This window comes from Amphibalanus amphitrite, unplaced genomic scaffold (genome assembly GCF_019059575.1).
Source record: "Amphibalanus amphitrite isolate SeventyFive unplaced genomic scaffold, NRLGWU_Aamphi_draft 000428F_arrow, whole genome shotgun sequence".
Classification (NCBI taxonomy): Eukaryota; Metazoa; Arthropoda; class Thecostraca; order Balanomorpha; family Balanidae; genus Amphibalanus; species Amphibalanus amphitrite.
In genome coordinates this window covers 450,081-475,225 of record NW_024881922.1, presented here as the reverse complement: position 1 = coordinate 475,225, position 25,145 = coordinate 450,081, and the positions used below count along the sequence as shown (strand labels likewise).

The 25,145-nt window shown below is 50.2% G+C and overlaps 2 protein-coding genes across 5 annotated transcripts; one reads left to right on the top strand and one right to left on the bottom strand.

Moving 5' to 3' along the window:
* Positions 1-4,877: 4,877 nt before the first annotated feature.
* On the top strand, positions 4,878-18,610 carry LOC122391277 (dnaJ homolog subfamily C member 17-like). 4 transcript variants are annotated; one of them, XM_043385065.1, is made up of 2 exons: positions 4,878-4,950; positions 16,970-18,610. In XM_043385065.1, the coding sequence occupies exon 2, from the start codon at positions 17,035-17,037 to the stop codon at positions 17,950-17,952; it is 918 nt and encodes a 305-aa protein (XP_043241000.1). In that variant the 5' UTR covers positions 4,878-4,950; positions 16,970-17,034; the 3' UTR covers positions 17,953-18,610. The 4 variants fall into 4 exon arrangements, with proteins under 4 accessions (XP_043241000.1, XP_043241003.1, XP_043241001.1 ...); XM_043385068.1 differs by having other exon boundaries at positions 4,950-4,978; XM_043385066.1 differs by lacking the exon at positions 4,878-4,950 and adding an exon at positions 12,877-12,935.
* A 1,158-nt stretch (positions 18,611-19,768) lies between these two features.
* On the bottom strand, positions 19,769-24,094 carry LOC122391274 (uncharacterized protein K02A2.6-like). Its single transcript, XM_043385062.1, has one exon. It carries the CDS (start codon positions 24,092-24,094, stop codon positions 19,769-19,771), a length of 4,326 nt encoding a protein of 1,441 aa, XP_043240997.1.
* Between the last annotated feature and the right edge of the window lie 1,051 nt (positions 24,095-25,145).

The window sequence follows — 25,145 nt, the reverse complement described above, 5'->3', positions numbered from 1 at the left end:
GCATTGGCTGTGTTTGTATCCTCTGGCAAAGGCGGCTGTTTAAGCAGCGTTTGCCGATCTTCTAAAGTGCGATCATGCAGCGCCGTCGGATGATTTCGGTTACATAGCTGGCAGCTCACTGGTCTGCGACAAAATGAACGTCTATGGCCTCTACGGAGGCACCCAAAGCATAAAGCATTTTTCATCACAAATTGTTTTCTCTCTTCAAATGGGACGCTGTTCAGCCTGTTACACTCCGTAACATTATGCGTTTTCTCCCCCGCAAAACAGACACCCGCTGTCATTCTGAGACTGGGTGCGCGTTGCCGCAACTAAAGGTTTCTGATAACTTTGGGAAAATAATTCCCCTTCGTTCTGCTTTGCACTTGCTCCTTCACGGCTGCTATACATATGTTGTCCAAACGAAGCGTTTGTGGCTATTCTGGCTTCTCGTGCTACAAATTCAACCAGGTCTTCGAAGACTGCTGGCCGCCCCTGATACTCTTCCAAATCGTCTACACGACGTCGCCATCTACTCAGGAGTGGTACCAGTAGCTTCCTTGTAATAGTACGCAGGGTTCGAGGATCATTCATGAAGCTGCACGAGCTTCCTAGTGCATTCTTACAACTGAGGAGCAACAACGAGAACTGGTCCAGCTCTTCTCCATTTTCTGCATTGAGCTGTTCCTGGCTACTTATTCTATCAATAAAGGCAGCTGCGATTGTGCTAGGCTGGCCATACCTCTTGTGCAAAATCTGCATCGCATGTTGATACCCGTCTTCAAGATACATGCAGCTCTCAACAATACTGTGCGGCTTACTTCCCGGAATTATGTTTTGTTCCAGGTAATATAACTTTTCACTGTCATCATCCAATTTAGAAGCGATCTTCATTTCGAAACATCGAATAAACTGAGCGAACTGAGTGGTATCACCCCCAAATTTCTTGATTTCGATCGGAGGCAGACGCATCAACGCTGCCGTCCTTTCTCTTTCGGTTATTAAAGCAGCAGATGTGCCTTCATGAGCGCGGCGACTAAACGCGGGTGGTGCTTGCTGAGATATATCCGGCCGCAAGTTTGGGACGTACTGGAGTGTAGGGTTAGCGTGAGAGTGAGAGATGCGAGTGGTTTCCGTCTCATGTGAGGGTAACGAATGAAAGCTCGCTGGTAATGGGCTTACATCATCATCATTTCTATACGTCTTTAACGCCTGCTCTCTAGCAGTTAATTCATTTAAGGTCGCCTGAATTTCCAGCAGCTCCTGTCCACGTCTAAGTTCAGCATTTGACTCTCAATGAGCTGTTTTTCTTTTAAGGACTTTAATCTTTCGATGAGAGCGGCTCTATCGGCTGCCTCCTCTGCGCGCCTTAACTCAGACTTAACATTGGAAGGAGACACAGAAGCAGACGGGGACTCAACACGGGACACACTGTCATCGGGATGAACTGCACTATTTTCCAAACATGGCTCGGCATCTAACGTATTCCGCGCTCCTAGCACATTTACCAATCTATTTACAAGCGTGGCCTTGTTTCCTTTACAGCTAAGACCGCGTGCCTTCAGCATCATTTTAAGTTCAGACACTTTCAAATTCTCCATTGTCTCGTAACGGTACGCTAAGAACTAGGGTGAAGCACAGGCCAACGGGTGTCCAAGTTATGCAGTTGATGCCGTTGATTTAGTTGCCAGGGATTATAATTGCTGTGTAGACCTTACCTCGATAGCAGGTTTGACAACTTTTGTATGAATTCGAATTAGCAATAGCAGCGTGCTATTAATCTTCTTGACAATTCTTCAAACAATTCTTCTTGACGGAACAACACCAGGCTCAAATAATATCGGGAGTAATGATAGCTTCAATGTAGACTCAGCTGAGCCTAAAACTGTGAATATTCGACTTTCAGTTCTTGATAACATTTATTCTTGCATTGCACTATTGTTGATATAGACACCTCGAAACTGTTAGTGCCTGTTGGCATCAAATGGCTTTGGTGATTCGATACGATATCAACTTAATCGTAATTTAACATGTATTTAACCTCGCAAGTGATTTCCATGTCAATACACCGTCATGATTTACTAATCACTTTTCATTTCGTTTCGTTATTCTTCTGATTTCTTCGTTTTACTTCGCGGTTCTTAGTGTTTCTTCCTTCTTCTATTTGTTTCGTTTCCTATATTATATTTATCGTTTCGAGGTTTGCCATTCAAGCCATTCAAAATTTTCTTTCTTTCTTTTTGTCTCTCGAGTCTACCTAAATTCGTTAAACTTGTCATTTAAATTTTCACGAGCGGTTATCGCTGCAAAGCCGTCGGGTCCTGGATTTATGCAATTGTGACTCTTGGTTTTGCTGCAACAACAGGTCAGGTTGCATATCAGTCGATCCGTATCGTCGAGCTGAATAATCTAGCGTGTTTTCATCGCTCTAGCACGTCTTTATCAAAAGCTATAGCCAAAAACTGCTGGTGACCGTTCATGACCTGAGGTGACCTCAGGGGCACAGAGGGGTCACAGGTGCATTTTTCCGGTTCAGTGTGTCATGTTTACCTATGAACCAATGTTTGAGAGGGTTTTGAACATCATTCGTCCAAAGAGGCGCATTTCAATTTCTCCTATTGACTTAGGTATAGGTAATGGAGAGGTCGCAAAATTGACTTGGCCTTAGGTCACCGATATCAAAATTACGAGATATAGGTACATTTTGTACATACTGTTACTCTTATCAATCGCTGTGGGTTTCAAGGCGATCGTTCAGTCGGTGTAGCTATGACGATGATTGAAACTTTTTCTGAGATGAGGTCACTTAAACCTGACCTGGTGACCTGACCTTCAGAGCCCTGGGTCTGAAATTTTCACAACATGTGTGGAAAAGATGCATGAACAGGTGTGCCAAAAACCACGGGGGGGGGGTGTTCAAACAACCCCCCCCCACCCCGGCCAGGCGCGGGTTAAAATATGTCATGCTGATGTTCCACGCCCACACCTTATTGACATACACGGTCGAAGACGCTTATCCTGTATCTATTTCAATAGCAATAGATAAGAGATAAGCAATAGATAGGGACTAAGGAGCTCTTGAAGCCATTCTCAATCTGCCGTTGTATTTGTTGATGTTGCTGACGCCAACTTCACTGATGATAGCTCAAAAAAGCATATTCAATAACTCAAACTCAGCATCGCCAAAAGTGGGGGGTCAACCCCTCCGTTTAGACAGTGGGGGGTGGCGAACCCGGGACCCCCCCCGTCAGCGACGCCCCTGCCGCTATCGAATCAGAGCCTATTTTAGGGAATTTGACTGGGGGGCAGCCTGGAAAATTGTCTTTAATAATCCATTAACCCTCGCCCGTATGGTGTTTCCAGTAGCGAGCGTACAGGGGGGGGGGGGGTCCGTTGGACCCTCCCCCTTGCCGTTTCGCCCCTGATCGAGCTAGAGCTTCGCGGAAAAAACGACCGTGTTGCCCGTGATGAAAGGAAGCCGATTATACCCAATTTTAAGGTCCTAGGTCATCGGTGACCTTCCAGGTCAGGTCATTGGCCCAAAAGTCGGGAAAATCGGGACCTGTTAGAGCGTCGTAAAGAGTGGCTGCTATGGTTTTTCGGGGTGCTGATACGAATATCATGTTATTATGATCATAGATGATGTCTTCATGCATTTAGGCCAGGTCAGGTCAGGTCAGGTCAACCAGTAAGGGTTATGCCGGGTATTCGTAGTAGGTGGCAACCGCCTCTGACAGCTTCGTTACATGTTACGAAGGCACCAAAACTATTTCGTAAATGGTCAAATGGTTGCTTAATTCGAATTCAGCTCCAAAAACTAGCCTAGAAAACATATAAAACTCGAAAATGTGAACCGAGGTCATCAAAGGTAAATGATCTGACCTGACCTTCCGGTGATCTTGACAGTTGACACCCACCCTAATGCATAGGAGCAACATCATATCCCATGTTTGAACGTTTGAAACCACGAAAAGACTGCAAACGCGCGGCTAATGCGAGGCGACATACGCCGAATCGCGACCCTCGGCCAAACATGGTGCCATGGTGCTAGGCCGCCGGTGCATCTGAAAGAACTGTGGTGCCCCTGACAAGCCTGAAGTTCCAACGACAGGCCCGTGGTGCCCCTGACAGGCCCATGATGCCTTTGCGAGGCCGGTGGTGTCCACGTGAGGCCGGTGGTGCCCCTGGGCCCTGACAGGACTGTGGTGCTCCTGACAAGCCTGGAGTGTCCCCGACAGGTCCGTGGCGCCCTTGCTAGGCCTATGGTGCCTCTGGCAGGCCTATGGTGCCCCTGGCGGGCCTGTGGTGGTACCCCTGACAGGCCAAGGTGGTGCCCCTGCGAGGCCGGTGGGGCCCCTGGCAGGTCTGCGGTGCCCCTGGCAGATCTATGGTGCTCTTCAGACCTGTCTTGCTAGGTTGATGGTGCTCCCAACAGGCCTGTGGTGCCCCTGACAGGCCGGTGGTGCCCCTGGCAGGCCTGTGGTGTCCCCGAGCCCCAAGAGGGTGGGGGGTCATGACCCATATGACCCACCCTTAGATACACCACTACTGGTCATTACTTACAGACTGACTCATTTGACATCCATTGCAAAACAAGTCACAGTAGTTACGTAGTATGTTTGTCACCCTGTTCCTTTATGCCCATTTTTATAGTGGGCAAATCTCGACGACTAGGGGGCAATTCTGTTGAGTGCGGGGGCATTTGCCCCCCCAGTTAACATGTTAAAATAGGCCCTGTATCGAATGGTGAAGGTTTCATCGAAATTGGTGCGAATGTTTCGGAGCATGGGCTCATGTCAGTCTGCTCTTCTCGTCTGCTTTTTAGACTCCCCCGAATATAATGATTGGCAGTCGAATAGTGTTCGTATTTTCTATCAACCTTGATTAGTATTTGAAATACATTTGTGGCGCTACCCGGCATTTCCGGCATTCGCTGTTGAGTGCAAGGCCCTATATACGGCTAGGCATATGGTATCGCCATTTTTATTTTTATGATCAAGTTCCGGGGAATATTGACTGGATTGATTACTTTCGCTTTTTGTTTTTTTTTTTCAGACCATCTTGACTTGCCGTTGCCAGTGTACTGAGTGTCCCCACACTGATAGTGATAGGTTTTGGTTAAAATTGTCATGTTTTGGTTTTACTGTCCTTGCTTGAGAGTACAATTATAAAATTATTAATTGAGCTGATATATACAGACAGTGGGATTGTATCAAGGCTATATAAACCAGGTAGAACGCTCCGGGAAAAAAGTTGGAAACAATAAATTAGTTGCGGCATTCCCTGATGACGCGAATGTGGGTCAGCGGCCGGCCGCCGGCCGCCGCTAACACTGTATGAGGAGGGATGCGCGGAACTTTTGCTTGTTGGTGATTGCGCTAGGCAGTTAAATGGTAATGTTAGGATATGTTTCGAAAGTAAATTGAACGACGCGTCGAACGCCGTAAATGAATTTGCGATACGACGACTATTTGTTTAGTTAGAGCCGGCGAACTTTTACCTTCCGACCGCGCGCGGAGGCGATATGGTGCCACACTGGCGGTTTATACGATAGCTCAAAATTCTTTTGAGATAAAGAGATGAAATTTGACATGTCCTATCTTTTGATCAAGCTGGATCTTATGGTACAAGTCGCATATTTAAGGTAAGTCAGGTTGTTGACCTATGTTGTCGCTCGTGAGCCTCTGCACAGTCCAAAAACAACGCAATTTCTGAACACTCAGTGCCAAGAAATCCTTCACAGAAAGATGACACTTGGCAGAAAGAAGAGTTGTCGGTTTCTTACCGTTCGTATGTGTCGTGTTTTCACAAGAGTTTAGTAAGCTCAGGTCAGTCACGTGACCTCCCCTCATAACTCAATAGGTTTACTATCATAGAAGCGTTTATCAATCGCCGGAAATCTTAGCCAATCCCACTGGACACTGGATCCATACCCACATGGGGCCCTCGTGACTGGCCACTCCCTCTGAAATCCACAATATCATTGGGCTGCGGCCACGGTTATGTATTAATGCTTTTCACTAACAGAAATACAACTTCAACCAGCACAGTGCACGCCGCCACAACAGTCCGACCCACGTCCCTGATATCGACTAGCTCCCGGCCGGATGCACATACGCGGAGCCAATCAGTCCGAATGTGACCTGCAGCTTACAATTGCTGTGTCGCATGGCGCATGGCACAGGACGATTCCTAGCAGCTGTCGGCTGGAGTGGAGAAACAGCACGTTGCGACACACCACGCCGGCGACAGAGCTCAGCAGGGCTGGTTGAAGGCTGGAGCCGGAGGTAAGGGCGGACACAGGCACAAACATTGCAGGACAAATAACAGGATGTCAGTTAGGGATATAATTCAAGACGAATGATTCAAGACGGACTGAAATAATACACATTTTGCTCACTTGGATACCAACTTCAAACTTGACGTTTATGTATAGCACCAAGGAAACAATGGACACACAGGAAAGAAACAAAAGATCAGAGGTGGGCATCGCTACCGAAATTTGGAAACCGCTACCGCTACCTTCCGCAACCTAAGGTACCCAAAGCGCAATCGCAACTCCGAAACTATTTTGCAGATCGTAAAACCGCAACTCACAACTCCGCAACTCCGCAACTCCGCTACCAACCTCTATTAGGTTCCTATGTTTTATCAGTTTTAGTCCTGAAGTGCAGTGTTATGTCTGACAGGTAGTACCTTGGTTGACCTCTGTTGGTGACCTGACTGTTGGTGACCTTTGATGACGCCACGTGACCTATAATGCTCAATGCGCAAGTCATTGCGACACCAGTCGACGTAAATGACCTGCCAGTGCTACTCTTTGCATGTTTTAATTGTTTGGGATCATTTTGCCGCAAATCCGGACGAGTCGTATTTTCTCCCATTGACTTATAATGGAGAGGTCACACAGTTGACCTTACCTTAAGTCACAAATATAAAAAAATATGAGACAATACACTTTGTACCTATATCTTGTTACCCTTGTCACATGCAGACAGTTTCAAAGTGATCGGTCAATAGGTGTATCTGTATTGCTATATTGCCCTGTATTACTAGGGCGGGTGTTTAATTTTTTTCGGAGATTGGGTCCCTTGACTTGACCTGGTGACCTGACCTGAGGTGACCTGGGTCTGACATGTTGATACAATGTGTGGAAAGGATGTGTTAATAGCAGTGTCGAAAACAGCCCCGCTGCCGCCGCCTTTTTTATATATTTGCGGAAAACCTTACGGAGGGGTGTCCAAACACCCCCCCCCCCCCGCCCCCGGCCCCGTGCTGGCGACCATAAAATTTGACTTAACCCTCGCTGTGTGCGGTGTTTTACAGCGTCTAACGTGTACGTCGGTTGGACCCCCTCCCCCCTGCCGTTCGGCCCCTGATCGAGCTAGAGCTTCGCGGGGAAAAAAACGAGCGTGTTGCCCGTGACGAGAGGAAGCCGATGATACCCAATTTTAAGGTCATAGGTCATTGGTTGACCTTCCAGGCCAGGTCAATGACCCAAAAGTCGGGAAAATCGAACCTGCTAGAACTTCGTAAAGTGAAGCTTTTATGCTTCTTTTTTTTGGGGGGGGGGGGGGGCGCTGATAACAAATTTCATGTTAGTTTTGATCAAAGAGGACGTCTTCATGCATTTGGGCCTGGTCGGGTCAGGTCAGGTCAGGTCAACCAGTAGGCGTCCTACCGCCTATCCAGTGTCAACCACCACTGAAAGCCTCGTAACATGTTACTAAGGCACTAAAACTACTTCGTAAACGAAATCAGCTTCAAAAACTAGCCTGGAAACACGTGCAGTGTGCAGTGGAGTGCAAAGAGTACAGTGGCGCCCCCACCAGCGGTGGCGGCCCCGGTAGCGGTTGCGCTTTAGAATTTTTCGCTTCCGCAACTCGCAACTCCGCAACTTTTTTGGGCTCGGTAGCCGATCCGTAACTCCGCTACCAAGAGGGTAGTCCGCAAGTTGCGGAGTTGCGGAGTTGCGGACTTAAGTTGCGCAATGCCCAGCTCTGCAAAAGATGAGGGTTTTTTTAACTCAAGGAAGTAAAACAGCCCGAAGTGCAGACAAGCACATACTTTTGGTAATAGCTATCAGCTGTCCTACTCCTCTTATCCCTTCATCAACTACTGGACACATTTGAAGCATCATATATAGCACCAATGTCCATAACCAAAGCTTGCAAGTAGTTTTAACTTCTATGAAGCCAAGGGAAATGTGCCTACATTATGCATGTAAACTCAAAATTACACATGCATGACAAAGGAAGCTTATGTAAAGAGAATAGTTGACAAAAGCATCTCATGGTTAAAATTATTCAAAACTGCACACAGGGCAAACATAAAAAGCAGCAAGTGTACTGTTCTGTTATGCTAAGAAATAGTCCAAAACAAAATACAATCTTTTCATGTTTGAACTGGTTGTTCTTCTATGCCCCTTCATCCATATCTTGATTACAGATGGCTGTTACTGTAGGCTGATGAAGTGACACTTGATTGCCTTTGTGCGAGTTTCAGTTGCAGCCTCCTTGGTACTGCACTGGAAAGCAGATTGAATTGAATGCCTCTGAAAGATAGGAATACAGGCAAAGTTAGCTGTAGTAGTGTCAATGATAATAGACATGATATTTTTGTCCTTTGACATACATTTGTTGAAGTACAAAAAGGTACAAAATAAATTGGTTTGTTTCAAGACACGCACACTGCACAAAGCCGCACAGACATTACACAGGCATATGAAATTGGTACACATAAAAATTGATGATTAAAAAGGTCAAAACTTGCAATAATAATTGAAGTAATAGTTACAATCACAATCATTTGATTTAAAATGACTTGACATAAGTCACAAGACGCAACGCTCCTATTCTTTTATGCTTTCATTATCCTCCACATATCAACCAGCTTGATACCAGGCTGTGCAATAGTGTGTACATAACCCCATGTTGCCATTTTATTAGAGCAATTGGGGTTACAACAACAATGCTAATGTCAAACCCATATCTGCAACCCGTACTGCAGTTTCAATCACCTTACAAGCACACCTTCTGGCAGTTTGATAGGCAGAATGGTCATTACTACTTTCCCCTCATATTCAACACATATTCCCTTTATACAGATACAGTTTAGACCTGGTTATGGCAAGCACTTTCGAGAAAAGATATGATTTAAGTCAAGACAAAGGTCGAGAGAAACAACACCAACATAAAACACCGACTATGTAGCACTAATACTGTCAAATTCATAAAAATATATACATGAGTCGATCAGAAATTCACTGTAGATTTCGAAAATGGTGTCAAATGCCACTCAAATACCCCCATTCGCATGTACGAAGCAATAAAACACTGACCTTCAATTCCGCGTGCCATTCTCCATAGGCCACTGTGTATTAAATAACGCGTTCACTGATAGCAAAAAAAAGAGACCCACATATGACGCGTTTGCTACCAGCCAATCAGCGCTCGAGTTACCGAGCGCTGATTGGTGGAGAGGGCCGTCGTCAGCAGCTAATTACATGTTGTTTTCCTTGAACATGTGCGTGAGCGCTGATGCTGCTCACGGGCTGTTGCCATTTTTCGTAATGCTGAAGGCACGGGAGCGAACCCCCCTGGATTGTATCCAAGGCTATATAAACCAGAGGGCTGTTCACGGACCCTGTGTGCGGTCGGACCGCACACAGCCTCCAAGCTCCGCCCACTGCGTCCCTACGTCAGCCTTGCGTCACCGCACACAGCGACCGCTGTGGCCGGTCGGGACTGGCCACAGCGGACCGTCCACCGCACGCAGCCGTGACGTCAGAGCCGCCTACCCATCCCCTACCCCCACGCCTGCTGGACGTACCGCACACACCGCACGCAGCAGTGTGCGGTGCCCGTGAACACCCCTCAGGTAGAACGTTCCCGACGAAAAAGTGGTGACAAGCGATAATTAGTAGCCGCGACCCTCACTTGTTCAAAACTATATCCGCAAGCAGCATTTACAGGCTAGCGGAAATCGACCAATCGGCGTTCGGCAATACTCGACGCTGATTGGCCCGATGCTCGTGACGAAATTGCGGGGGACTGTAGCTATTCCCCTATGGCGTTTAATAGACTTACGGCTTTTGAAGGGGATTTATACCAGTTTTTGTTGGGTTTGAGGCCATTTTTGAGCTTGGATATTCTTTCTGTGACTTTTGACTGTGTAATAACGACATTTAATCATGACATTCTATATACTACCGGTGTCACATCGGCCAAAAGACCGTAAGTACATGGGATAGACGGACCACTGCTGATGGGGCCACACATGTCGGCGTGTGGTCATCGGAGGTCCGTGAGGGTTCGACATAGACCCTTCATGGGTCGGTATAGGCCCGGTGGGTCCAGTGTGCAAGCCTATCGGGGGCCGGTGCTGACCCAACAGGGCCCAGTGGCATATAATGTAAGGCTGTCTAGGCCGACGTTGAGGGCTCATGGGGGCCATATGGGACCAATAGGGACCACATCAGTCAATCAGGGGCCATTTAGGCCAATAAAGGCACTTCAGGGGACTTGAAAAGGTCATTCAAGAGCTGTGGTGGGCCCATGAGGGGACGGCATTGGTCCAGCAGGTGCAGTCAGGGGATGTGCCCGATGTTGTACGGGTATCTCAGTGGCCCATTTGGGCATATCAGTGACCAATTTGGACCCAGCAGAGGGCTTTGTAGACCTATCAGGGGCTGGTGATGGTTCATCAGGGGCCAGCGTTAGTCCATCGGGGCACGGCATATGCCCATCAGAGGTAATTGCGAGCCCACGCTGAACAATGATGGCCCTTCAACGGCCCCTAATGGATCTACATTGACCCATGGGCCATGATGTGTCATGTATGCCCCTATGACAGGCCTACTCAGACCCCTGATGGACATTCCCGGCCTCTGATGACCCTATACTGAATGCTAAAGGGGCTCTAAGTTTCTCCAATAACCCTTCGTCAACCCATTATTACCATACGCTGGCACTAGGGGCCCCACATCAGCCGCAGGGCAGTCCGTGCCATGACAGCATGTCTTTTCGGCCGATATTACATCGGTAATATTTATTAAAATCATGATTTTATGGTGTCATTATATAGCTAACAGTCATAAGAAATATATTTCAACTCGAAAACAGCTCCAAACAGCATATAATTTTAAAGAAACTCCTCCGAAATCCAAAAGCCTATTCGGGTCCATAGAGAATAACTGCGGTCCCCCGCAATTTCGTCACGAGCGTCGGACCAATCAGCGTCGAGTACTGCCGAGCGCTGATTGGTGAATTTTCCGCTAGCGTGTAAGTACTGCTCGCGGAACAAGAGTTCGTCGACAATCCTCCACAAACGTCTGTCACCATTTTTCGTAATGCTAAACAGCCGGAGCGTACCCCCCTGATTGTATCCAACTGATTTAGACAGATCCAGGGGGGTACGCTCCGGCTGTTTAGCATTACAAAACATGGTGACAGACGTTTGTGGAGGATTGTCGACGAACTCTTGTTCCGCGAGCAGTACTTACACGCTAGCGGAAAATTCACCAATCAGCGCTCGGCAGTACTCGACGCTGATTGGTCCGACGCTCGTGACGAAATTGCGGGGGACCGCAGTTATTCTCTATGGACCCGAATAGGCTTTTGGATTTCGGAGGAGTTTCTTTAAAATTATATGCTATTTGGAGCTGTTTTCGAGTTGAAATATATTTCTTATGACTGTTATCTATATAATGACACCATAAAATCATGATTTTAATAAATATTACCGATGTAATATCGGCCGAAAAGACATGCTGTCATGGCACGGACTGCCGTGCGGCTGATGTGGGGCCCCTAGTGCCAGCGTATGGTAATAATGGGTTGACGAAGGGTTATTGGAGAAACTTAGAGCCCCATCAGCATTCAGTATAGGGTCATCAGAGGCCGGGAATGTCCATCAGGGGTCTGAGTAGGCCTGTCATAGGGGCATACATGACACATCATGGCCCATGGGTCAATGTAGATCCATTAGGGGCCGTTGAAGGGCCATCATTGTTCAGCGTGGGCTCGCAATTACCTCTGATGGGCATATGCCGTGCCCCGATGGACTAACGCTGGCCCCTGATGAACCATCACCAGCCCCTGATAGGTCTACAAAGCCCCCTGCTGGGTCCAAATTGGTCACTGATATGCCCAAATGGGCCACTGAGAAACCCGTACAACATCCCCTGACTGCACCTGCTGGACCAATGCCGTCCCCTCATGGGCCCACCACAGCTCTTGAATGACCTTTTCAAGTCCCCTGAAGTGCTTTTATTGGCCTAAATGGCCCCTGATTGACTTATGTGGTCCCTATTGGTCCTATATGGCCTCCATGAGCCCTCAGCGTCCCTAGACAGCCTTACATTATATTCCACTGGGCCCTGTTGGGTCAGCACCGGCCCCTGATAGGCTTGCACTGGACCCACCGGGCCTATACCGACCCATGAAGGGCCTATGTCGAGCCCTCATGGACCTCCGATGATCACACGCCGACATGTGTGGCCCCATCAGCAGTGGTCCGTCTATCCCATGTACTTACGGTCTTTTTGGCCGATGTGACACCGGTAGTATATAGAAATGTTATGATTAAATGTCGTGTTTACACAGTCAAAAGTCACAGAAAGAATATCCAAGCTCAAAAATGGCCTCAAACCCAACAAAAACTGGTATAAATCCCCTTCAAAAGCCGTAAGTCTATTAAACGCCAAAGGGGAATAGCTACAGTCCCCCGCAATTTCGTCACGAGCATCGGGCCAATCAGCGTCAAGTATTGCCGAACGCCGATTGGTCGATTTCCGCTAGCCTGTAAATGCTGCTTGCGGATATAGTTTTGAACAAGTGAGGGTCGCGGCTACTAATTATCGCTTGTCACCACTTTTTCGTCGGGAACGTTCTACCTGGTTTATATAGCCTTGGACAGATCTATGTTTATAGCATGCTACTAGCTAACATTATTAGGTGGTTGCTGAAAATGTTGCATTTACACTTGCATTTACAATTCCGACGTGCATTAATTTAGAAGGTCATTTTGATAATTGATATGGCTTTTAGGTTCCTAATTTTATTATCCTCCCAATCTGTGGCTCTGCTTCTGTTTCAAAGGCTACAGAACCAGACTTCAAAGCATGCAAGATCCTGTCTGTGCAGAGGCAATGTGCCAGTTGCCTCTTGCCAGTGCTACATGCTTGCGGAATTATAACAGAGTTGGGTCAGGTTGGAGCTTGCATGGAGAGGTGTTGGCCCTAGCGTATTAGGTTCCATGGGTTGGAGCCATGTGCAGAACTGTTGTGCTAGCGGGCTTTTTGTTGTCTATGAAATTGCCAATTGGTGTACAATGTACACAATGTACAATGTACATGTACAAGAGACAATGGTGTTGGGGTGGGGATAATTGGCCATGCAATATGCATTACTATATTTTGTATCCTAACCCCTGATATCTGTGAATTTTGTGGTAAAAATTAAATGTCTTGCTTGATGCCAGGTGTTGCCAATGTCCAGTCTCAGTGAGGGCAAGTTATGCAGATTTGGCACTAGCTGGTGTTGGGTTGGGTGCAGCTGGTAGATGGTAGACTATGTTGCAACATTTTGCAGTTTGGCAAACAAGCCCTTTTTGCTTACTAGCGCCAGGTTGGTGTACGTTACATTCAAAAGTCAGGCTTTGGCGTAGCTCATTTCCATGACAGCTGTTCTTGTTAGTTGTTATCATCACTGAGTCATTTCTGACCTTATCCGGATGTGGGCCCTGAATAGACCCGGTCTACCCAAGCCCACTAGTAAAACCTAAACCTAAACCTAATCAGTAAGCTGTGCCTGTGCCCATCAGTAAACTTTGTGCTGCCAATTTAATTCAAATAATGGTAGATGGTTGGGGTAGATCCCTTTTTATAAGATGAGATCTAGCATTTATATGTGCTGTTACCTATCTGTAGTTGTGCTTTTGACAGGAAATGTAATTGTATCCTTTGCTGGATTGGCTGTCTACAGGAGTTAAGCATATGGGTACCAATGATCATTGCAGTTTGGGTGCCCTAACCCCCAAATCATTATCATCAGAGTTGAGTGTGGCTGGTAAAATGGCTTTCATACCTCCCCATAAACCTAATGACAGCCTATTTGCTCTATTAAACATGACTATATGTTTAGGCATCACATGCAACAATGATAGAGCAACCAATGTTCGTTATTTGATGGACATGGTTAACCCGCGCCCCGTAGGGGGGCCGAAACGGCCCCCCTGTCCTTTTCCGTCGGTATCTCCTAAACGGCTGGACTTGGAGATATCGCCACTAAACTTTCAGGACCCCTCCGGGCATAAATTTTACACATTGTGACCAAAATTTTTCCAGAGACTATGATAGGTTGGCCACAAATGACGTCAGAATGACGTCATGTTCTGCCATTTTCGACCGAAAAAAGACCTTCGCGAGAAGAGCTCAGAGCTGTCAGGCCTACACCTTTGAGGATACAGAAAAATGATAAAGACTTAAAAGGTGTAGAATTGACAGGGCTACAAAACTGCTATCTCGAATTTTTGAAATTTTTGAGTTTTGACCCCCAAAAATAAAAAATGCGATGTTTTGGATATATTAGCCAAAAAATCCAAAAAAATTGAGTTTCGAAAAAAAAACGGAATATATGTGATAGTACCTACCGTTTTCTATCTATATACCAAATTTCAGATCGATATCTCGTTTTTTGGCCAAGTTTTAGCGAAAAAACTGTTCAAAAATGATGACGTAAAATATTCAAACTCAATTTTTGGCAATTCTAGACCACTTAGGGCAAAACAAAGACCACCATTGGACTCCCCGTGACGAGCTGCATCGAATCGATACCCATTTTATGCAAAAATATCAACTTATTTGACCTAATATGACCTTGACCTGACCTTCACCAAAACGTAACCTAAGCTGGCCCCAAAGGCTGCCTGACCCACATAATCGCATTTGTCATGTAAAATGGACCATAAAACATGCATCACACCGCACACGACACTTTCATATTGTGACCCCCCAGTGACCTGACGCTGTGACCTGACCTGGTATCAGTGACCTCAGATACCGAAGTATGTGTTTGACGAACAATGTACCATCGATGGTTTTCAATAACTTACCAATTTACTCGATTTCACAACACATTTCTTGAAATGCCTGCGAACGGTGAAAATCCGACCTTTGACCTGACCTGTGACGTCATCGGTTTGACCTAAGTCAATGAAATTTGGTCACAAGGTAGTTCCCCGGTGGGACTATCGAACGCCGTTCGAATTTTAAAAATCGGCCGGTAAATTTCCGAGATCTTAGGTGGGGGGGGGGGAGGCCGAAACGCCCCCCCCCCCCCACGGGTGGTAGGGTCCGCCGGTAGCCCTACGGGGCGCGGGTTAACTTAAAGGGAAAGATTTAATTGGCTTAACTAATTAAGTTAGTTGTCTATGGTTAGCCATTTGTTATACACTTTTCCTTATTTAACACATCCAATTCCTTTTACGCCTTCCAAACTTAGTCACAGTGATGCACACAGTAATGAACGTAGTAGGTAATGAGAGCTTAGACAACCACCAGCCACCTCAGGGCTTATTATATGTTACTAGTACAGATTTCGGTCAAGTTCAACTCATTCAAGTTGCATTGCTCTCAATATTTAAATTCTGCCAGTTTCCTCTCACTTGTTACCTAAAATTTTTCCTGAATATGATGAGCGTACTATGCTAGACATTTAAACAGTTAAACACTACATATCTAATTCAAATTTCAAGTGGAATATATCTTTCCCTCACTCCCCGCAGGCCGTAGGGGGGGGGGACGCACATTTGCCTGTTCTTTTCCGTAGAATTATCCTAAACTACTGCAGATATCTTCACCAAACATTCAGGAGAGACCCCTCCGAACATCAGTCTTACTGTGGCCAAAAAGTTTTGCAAAGGCTATGATAGGTTGGCCACACCCACAAGTGACGTTAGAATGACGTTATGTTCTACCATTTTCGACCCAACAAATGTTTCCTTGGAAGAGCTGTCAAGCCCACAGCTATGAAGATGCAGAAAAATGTTCAAAGCATAAAAGGTATAATCGCCAGGGCTACAAAACTGCTATCCCAGATTTTTTCATTTTTTCTTCAATTTTTGACCCCAAAATAAAAAGTATTCTTTTTATATAATTCCCTAAAAATCCCAAAAATTATCGAAATTTTGAGATCGATACCTCCTTTTTTTTGTTCAAGGTATGGCGAAAAAATATGTTAAAATTGATATCGGCAAGTCTTCAAACTCAATTTTTAGCCGTTCTGGACCACGTAGCGCAAAACAAAGACCACCGTTTGATTCCCCGTGACGAGCTGCATCGAATAGCCTGTAGACACCCTTTTTTATACAAAAATGTCACTTTTGAAATTTGACCTTTTTCTGACCTTGACCTGCCCTCCACCAGAACGTAACATATACTGTCACTGACCCTAACGGTCATCTAACCCGCATAATCGCATTTGCAATGTGAAACGCAGAAGCGGCGGAACACCTTCAATTAAGGGGGGGGGGGGCACTGCCGACTTTTGGTCCCATTCTTTCCATGCAACGTCCATAGGGCTAATGTTAAAATGCCAAAATCAAAGGGGGGCACGGTGCCCCGGTGCCCTCCCCGTTCCGCCGCCTATGGTGAAACGGACCATAAAACATGTATCACACGGCGGCCTACCTCGACATATTGTGAACCTCAGTGACCTGACCTCTGTCAGAGTTGTGGCGTGACCTGCTGTAGTGTCCTGTGTCAGTGACATTATGTAGTAAAATATGTGTTAGATCAACAATTATATATCGATGATTTTCAATAGCACGCCTTTAACTCGATTTTCCAACACATATATTTTGACAGTCAATACAAACAATGACAGTACAATAGCAATACAAATAAAATTAAGTGTCAGGTATTGGCCTGTAATGTGAGCACGTAAATGTTCACCCCCCTGATTCTAACTTATGTTTTCTGCTTTTCCAGGGGCAATATCTTGTTGGGTAAGCTTAATTTTTGTTGTTGATTGAAACTTTTATCAAACTTGAGCAATGGCCTCCGTCAAAGATATCACAGCTGAGCTGATGAAGAGTGACCTGTATGAAATGCTTGGCATAGAGCATACCGCTCAGGAAAGTGCTATCAAGAAGGCGTACAGAAAGGCAGCACTGAAATGCCATCCTGACAAAAATCCCGATGATCCGAAAGCTGCAGAGATGTTCATGAAGCTTTCAAAGGTTCTAGAGATACTGTGTGACGCAGATGCCAGGAAAACATACGATCATTTGTTAAAAGCCAGGCAGGCGGCTGCGCTTAGAAGTCGAGAATACGACAGTAAACGAAAAAAGCTTAAAGATGATCTTGAAGCTCGTGAGAGAGCAGCTGAAGTGAACAAAACAAACATACAACAGGATATGGAAAAGTTGCAGGCAGAAATTGAGCGGCTTAGGAAGCAGGGTTCCCGGCAGTTGGAGGAGGAGCAGGCGTTGATGCGGGAGCAGCTGCGGCGGGAGCGGGAAGAGCTGACTAGGGGGACACATGCCAAAGACGAAGCCGGAGACGACAGCTGTCGTCTGAAGGTCAAGTGGAAGCGAGCTCCAGCTGACGGGGTCGGCGAAGTTTACGATCAGGACAAGCTCACGGCCCTGTTCTCGAAGTACGGAGAAGTCGCCGCAGCAGTAGTGTCGAAGAAGAAGAGCAGCGCCTTGGTGGAGTTCTGCGACCCACAGGCTGCCTCCAGGGCTGCTCAGCTCGAGAAGGGCTCCGCAGAAAATCCCGTCACTGTGGAACTCGTTGGTCAGCGACGTGCTCAGGCGGCAGAGCCCGGGAGAGTGTCCGCAGCTCCAACGAGCGCTCCGCCGATGTCGAGGTCATCTTTCGACACATTCGAGAGTTTGGTGCTGCGGAACCTTCGTCAGGCGGAGGAACGTCGGAAACTGACTGAGGCGTTACAGAAAGAGGACTCATAATCGTGCATCATTGAATTTGCAACTCGTTTTTGTCATTTTTTGACATCGTGCAGTACCATGTGTGTATGGTGTTTCGTTGGAGATTTTGTTAATCATTTTCACATTTTCTTTAAAATATTTCCTGCTGCATTTGGGGGCATACGAGTATGTAGTTCATCATTCAGCTGACGTAACGATAGTTACCAATGTATTTCACAACCACATGACTGTCGTGTATAAATGTCTCCCATCCCAGGTGTTCCATATTCAGGCACGGTGGCGTCGTTACCGACACCACTGTCCGTCTGAGATACGCTGACGGCGCCGATCGTGTTTGGCTGTGCTGTGTCCAATACCGCTCCGTCTGGACATTATGGTGGACATTGGCGGCCGGCGGGCCGCCGTGCCATCTGCAGCGCAGGCGTCATTTGTATGCATTTGCGTCCGCAGAGCGATAGTTTTAATGGCACTTGGTCAGGCCACAAACGCCGCCCGCCCGCAGCTGGGATACGAATCGCTCCCATATGGTGGCCGCGGAGAGGGAACTATGTCCGCGGGCCGCGCCTGTTGCTATCGCAGGGCTCCCCCGTGGTTGGCGTCAGGCGTGGACTGTTTTCTAATGTTGTGCCCATGTGTATGATTGTGCGAGAGCTGTGCAGCAATATAGTCATGAACTGTTCTCTGTTCGTGGAAGGCTTGACTGTGCCGTGGAAAACATGCGGGTAGCATTCAGCGGCAGGGAAGGCCGGTGGTATGCGACTCTGCTCAACGTCTGTGTTCTCAAGGCTGACAGGCTCTGCCCGGCGGGAGTGTTTGCTTGCTGCCAGCTAGCGATGGCGTCGGTGCGCTGCACCTGACAGGAACGTGTTGACGTCTGACCTCGTCACACCACCCGACCTGTTGACAGACCGACATGATCCGACACATTGACGGATATGGGGCGAGTGGGAGCTAACTGCGCGCTAATTGAAGTAGGGGAGAGTGGGGCACATTCGTGGAAAAAAATGGATAAATCCGTATATCTGTTCTTTGGTTGGTGCCATAAGCGGCGGAACGGGGAGGGCACTGGGGCACCGTGCCCCTCTTTGCTTTTGGCATTTTAACATTAGCCCTATGGGCGATGCATGGAAAGAATGGGACCAAAAGTCGGCAGTGCCCCCCTCACCTAATTGAAGGTGTTCCGCCGCTACTGGTTGGTGCAATGGCAAAATTGTTGATTGCAGTAGGTATGGAAAGGAACTATTGCAGATAAAGTTATCCTCTAAAATTATCGCTTCTATAAGGAAACATGACTTTTGATAACAATGAATGTTTGCAAGAACCTGCCCCTGGGGCACATACATTCGTGCAAGGGGTGGGGCACTTCCGTGCACCCTGCACAATTTGAGGAATTGCCGGGCATTATCAGAAATTTACCAAAAAGAAATTGGCAGGGGGTCATTTCACTTGATTTCCTTCGACAAGAATGCATTGTGTTACGCCGCTAGTATCCGCGGCTGAGTTCGTTCCAGCTTCCGGGTCCGCGATCTCGGTCCGCGATCTCACACAGCGTTCTGAATAACGTAGTCCTGTATTGGTGATCGGTATCCGGCGGGGGCCGCTGCCCGACTGCTGCACGGCCGCACCGTGCCCACGAGCGCAGCGAGCTCAGCGCCACCTAGTCTACTGCACAAAGTTCAGAGGGCAAGGGCTACGTCACCACACACTACCCCCCTCAACAGGAATGACAGTCGTGGCGAAGCAGACAACACAAAAACTGGCCGAAATAAGACTAAACATCCGTCTAAAACTATTTCAAAGCAAAGCCAGTCGCTTCGAACACGACTTTGTGTCGCCGTCACATTTCGGCTATGAGGCGACGCGGCTGCTTCCGCTGCCTGACGGAAACACGCTGAGCGATGCCCCCAGTTGCTGATCCAGCTCCTGTTCCTGTCGCCGATGAGGTCGCACCGCCACCTCTGCTGACCTCCTCCTCGGCACCAGCGTCGCCGCCTGCAGCTACCTGCGCTTCCTCGGAGCTGTCACCGGTAGCGGTAGCAGGTGCTGTCACAGCATCATTGCCCGTCGCCCCCGGCCTGTCTTTGGCCGGTGACCTGACCGTCGTTTCCGACCCGCCGGTCACACCTGTCCCAACGATGACCCCCGGTCTGATGGTCACCGGTGGTTCGCCAATCCCTGTGGGTGCCACCGGAACCTGTCCAGTACGGTTCGGTGCTGCCACCGTCGGCTGCCGGCTGATTTCCTCCGCGCCATCGGGCGCTGCAGCAGCCTGTTGGGTGCACGCCAGACGCAGCTGGTCGGCGTGCCGCGACCAGATCGCGCTCCCCACGTCCACTTCGAACGACAGCGGGCCCGTCCGGGCGGTGATGACGCCCCGCCGCCACTTGGACGGTCCACCGTAGGCCCGTGTCCAGACGTGGTCTCCGATCGAGAACTGCCTGTTGTGACCTGGCCTACCGGCCTGCCACTGGCGAAGTTTTTCCTCGCGCTGCCGCACATGCACATCCGGCTTTAGGAGGTCCAGGTTGGTTCGCACGTTCCGTCCCAACATCATTTCCGCTGGAGACCTCCCCGTGGTCGCGTGTGGCGCCACCCGGTATGCCAGCAAGAACCGCTGGAGGCGCTGAGAAAGCGTTCCTCCGTCCTTGAGTGCAGCTTTCAAGCCATTCTTTACGGTTTGAACTGCGCGCTCCGCCGCCCCGTTGCTACTGGGATGCCACGGCGCTGTCCTGATGTGCCGAATCCCATTCGAGTTCAGGAACTGGGAGAACGCAGTGGCGGTCAGCTGGGGTCCATTGTCGCTGACCACCTGGACCGGCAATCCAAACCTGGCGAACATTTCGCGCAGAACACGCACCGTGCTTTCCGTGCTGGTCTCACGCATCGGCACTGCCTCCACCCAGCGCGAGTAGCTGTCATACACTATCAAAAAGAAAGAGCCCTGGAAAGGTCCAGCGAAGTCGATGTGAACCCTGAACCAGCAGCTGTCCGTCGGTTCCCAAGGGTGTAGTTCAGCACGCGGTGGTGCCCCGCGCTTTTCCATGCAAGCCGCGCAGTCACGCGCCAGGGCCTCCAGCTCGGCGTCCATGCCCGGCCACCATACGTATCGGCGCGCCACACCTTTCATTTTGGCGCTGCCCAGGTGACCTTGGTGCAGCTCTGCCAGCACCTGTTGCCGAAGGCAGTGGGGAACCACCGTCCTGCCACCCCAGAGCAGACATCCCAGGTCCGTGGAGAGCTCATCCCGCCTCTGACGGAACGGGGCCAGCTCCTGCTCCACCTGTCCGGGCCACCCACTGTGCACGTACGTCAGGACGCGCGACAGTACCCGATCGCGGCGTGTCGCCGCCGCGAGTTGTTTGGCCGTCAGAACTGGAGCTACACCGTCCATGAACAGCAGATACGAGCCGCCGCTGGTGTCGTCCTCAGCGTCCGCTGGCTCGACCTCTCCGCCTGGCACTGCCATACGAGACATACTGTCCGCCAGGTGCATGTCTTCTGATGGACGTAGCTCCACATCGTAGGTGAAAGCCGCGAGCTGCAGCGCATACCGCTGTAGCCTGGCCGCAGCCAGCGTTGGCAGCTCACGCTCCGGACTCAAGATGCGCGACAGCGCCCTGTTGTCCGTGACCAGGGTCCACCTCCGGCCGTAGAGAAACTGACCGAAACGCTTGACGGCGAAAGACACCGCCAGCGCCTCTTTCTCTACCATCGGATACTTCCTCTCCGTTTTTGTGAGTGTCCGAGAGGCGTACATCACCGGACGTTCCAGTCCTTCCTCGTCAGGCTGCAGAAGCACGGCTCCCACGCCGACTTCACTGCTATCTGTGACGAGCTTGAGCGGCGACTCTGCATCGTACCGCTTTAGGACTGTGTCCCCTGCCAGCAGTTTTCGCACTCTGACCAGTGCGTTTTTGTGCACATTCGTCCATTTCCACGTGGCGCCCTTCTGTAAGAGCTCGTACAGCGGCGCTAGTTCCGTGGAGAGGTTGGGAAGCACGCGCTGGTAGTAGTTGATGCTCCCCAAGATGCTGCGCAGACTTTTCACATCCTTAGGGTCCGGCATGTCGATCACTGCGTCAACTTTCTCCTTTACTGGACGCAGCCCCTGTGCTGAGATGCGCCAGCCGAGGTACTGCACCTCGTCGAGTCCAAGTTGACACTTCTCCCGTTTCAGCTTCACTCCATGAGCTTCCAGCCGAGTTAGCACTTCATCCCAGCGCTCGCACAGGTCCGTCATGTTCGCCGCCGTCACCAGCAGATCGTCTTGATAGGCCACACACCCGTCTATGCCATCCAGGATGTGATCGATTGCGGCCTGAAACACCGAACTGCACGCCGATATGCCGAACGGTAGGGATTTCATCCGATACCGTCCTCGGTGCGTGACGACTGTTGTCATATCCCGCGATTCCTCCGCGAGCTCCAGCTGCAGGAAGGCGTCTATCAGGTCCAGTTTGCAGAACCGCCGTCCTCGGACGCTCGCAAAGATGTCCTCGGCGGATGGCGTAGGATGCGTCGCCATTTGCAGCTGCGGGTTTACCGTCAGTCGATAATCACCGCACAGACGCACACCGCCATCAGCCCGTGGCACCGTCACCAGTGGTGTTCCCCAGCCGGGCGCGTCGTTTGGACCGACTTTTTCCGCGATCCCGGCCTGCACCCAGCGGTCGAGCTCCTGCTCGACGGCCGGTTTCAGTGCATATGGAGGCGAGCGCACCGGCCGTGACACCGGCCGTGCATCCGGTTTCAGTGTCAGGTGCGCCTTTACTCCACTGATGCGCCCCGGTGTGCCGTCAAACACCGACTTGTGCCTGTTACAGACCGCCTCCAGATCCGCCGTCCCTCGGTCCGGAGTGACGTCCATCACCGCCGTCTCTCCGCCGCCCACACTGATGTCCAGAGCCCGCAGCCAGTCGCGGCCTAGCAGACGGCGATCGCCAGGCAGGTCCACCACGACCAGTCGCAGTCGATGGTCCCGACCGCGAAACCTTACAGAGACGTCTGCCTCACCCCGGAGAGGGATCCGGTGACCAGTGAATGACGACAGCTGTAGCTGAGTAGGTTTCAATCGCAGCCGCGGGATGACCGTGTCCCGCCCCACAGCAGTGATAGGGCTGCCGGTGTCCACCACCATTTTGATGGCCACCCCGTTCACCGGTAAAGTCATTTTAACCGCCTCCGTTAGGTTAACAGCGTTTATCTGCCCCAGCCCCCACATGTCCGCCGTGGCAGGCTGCTGTCGGCATTGACTGCGCAGATGTCCGATCTGCTTGCAGCGGTAGCACCGCCGCGTCTCCGGTGCCGGTCTGACCCCGTCGGATCCACGAGTGTCAGATTCCCGGCGCCCCGGCCCCGTCGGCCGCCGTGACGCTGGTGCCGCACGCGCTGACTCATCCGGGCGTCGGCTCTCCTGACAGTCCCGCTGAAAATGTCCCGCCGCACCGCAGCGGTAGCAGCGGACCGTGCGCCGCTGGCGGTTCCGGTTACCGTCAGCCGTGCGCTGTGGCCGGACAGCGTTCAGCTGATCCGGTCCCGAGGTCACCACATCGACCTCTGGCCGCTCGTCCAATGCGGTAGTTGACCGTCCGACGCCGTCCGTGCTCAGAGACGCGTTACGGAACTGCGTCACTAGCATTTGCGTTTGCTCGTATGCACGAGCCGTAGCCTGCAGATCTTGCAGTGAAAAGTTGTCTCCTTTGGTTCCGACCGTCTGCAACAGTCGCTCCTGAATTTGTGGAGTCGCGCCAGCCACGCTCCTGTCCCGGAGCTCACGGTCGAGGTCAGCCGCCGGGAACCCGCACCGCCCAGCCACCGCCCGCAAACGAGCCAGGTACGCGTCGAATGACTCGCCGGCGTACATGCTCGTGCGGTGGAACGTTACACGTTCCGCCATAAGGTTAGACGTCGGCTGTAGATACTGGCGTAGTTTAGCCACAGCGGTGTCGTATTGTGACGTTGCAGCCGTTGCAGCCGCGGTCGGCTCCGGCAGGGTGTCGAACACGTCCTGGATGTCCGGCCCCATTAGATGGAGCAGGACTGCAGTCCGCCGCCGGTCGTCTGTTATGTCCATCGCCTCGGCGTAGAATTCCAGACCCTTCAGCCACCGGCTAAAGTCCATCCCCTTTGCAAAAGGAGCCACGCTCGGCAGTCCGGCCGCCATGTTTGCCACCGCCCCGAGGCTGCACCGGGGTCGGGCACTGCACACTGCACTGACCGCGCTGACTCACCAGTCACGCCACACCGAGCAGAGTCCAAAGTTCAGAGTCCAGCGGCCGCCGTCGCCGCCCGCACCACTGTTCACCCAACACGGAGGTGCAATACAAATGTTCCCAACAACGATACAGCGAAACGCAGCGGCAGAGCTGACAGCGTTAATGCACAAAATTATGCAGCAGTATAAAAAAAAATACTAAGCACTAAGCAGAACTAAGCACTAAGCAAGATCACCCGGCCCGACGCTGTCACTTCACCGTGATGTATATCCGCGCCGACCGCCGCGCACTGTACCATCCAGCACGCCAAACGAGTTTGTCCGAGTCCCGACGCTGTCACTTCCCCGTGACGTATATCCGCGTCGGCCACCGGTGCCGCACCACCAGAACGCCAAATCCGTGAGAACGCCACTTTTCCTTCCGAGATCACCACTAAGCGAATCTCGTCCTCGTCGCCAAGTTGTTACGCCGCTAGTATCCGCGGCTGAGTTCGTTCCAGCTTCCGGGTCCGCGATCTCGGTCCGCGATCTCACACAGCGTTCTGAATAACGTAGTCCTGTATTGGTGATCGGTATCCGGCGGGGGCCGCTGCCCGACTGCTGCACGGCCGCACCGTGCCCACGAGCGCAGCGAGCTCAGCGTGTAGGGATCATCTATGCGATTTGTCATTTCATGTTGTCATTTTCATTTATATTGTCACCGCTTTATTAATCAATCTGTTACCTGTTGCCAATTGCGCGTCAAGTTTGTTTGTTATTTGTAAACCGGCCTGCCGCTGGCCTCAACCTTCCTAGTAACCGCTGTGCCATACGCTATAGAACGTGTCGTGCAAAGGTCACGGCGGCACCCCTGAGGCGGCCGCTGCCCGTACGTTTAGGAGCCCATTGTCGTGACGTCATGACTGTGAGCAAAGGTCGCGGTAGGGGCTCTCCCGGCAGCCGGACGGTGACTCATACGTTGAGCTTGTCTCTCGCCGCGCCTGCGGGCATATTGGTAGTA

Bases quoted from the DNA above. Each gene is read 5' to 3' on its own strand.
- LOC122391277 (XM_043385065.1), top strand. From the start codon at position 17,035: ATGGCCTCCGTCAAAGATATCACAGCTGAGCTGATGAAGAGTGACCTG.
- LOC122391274 (XM_043385062.1), bottom strand. From the start codon at position 24,094: ATGGCGGCCGGACTGCCGAGCGTGGCTCCTTTTGCAAAGGGGATGGAC.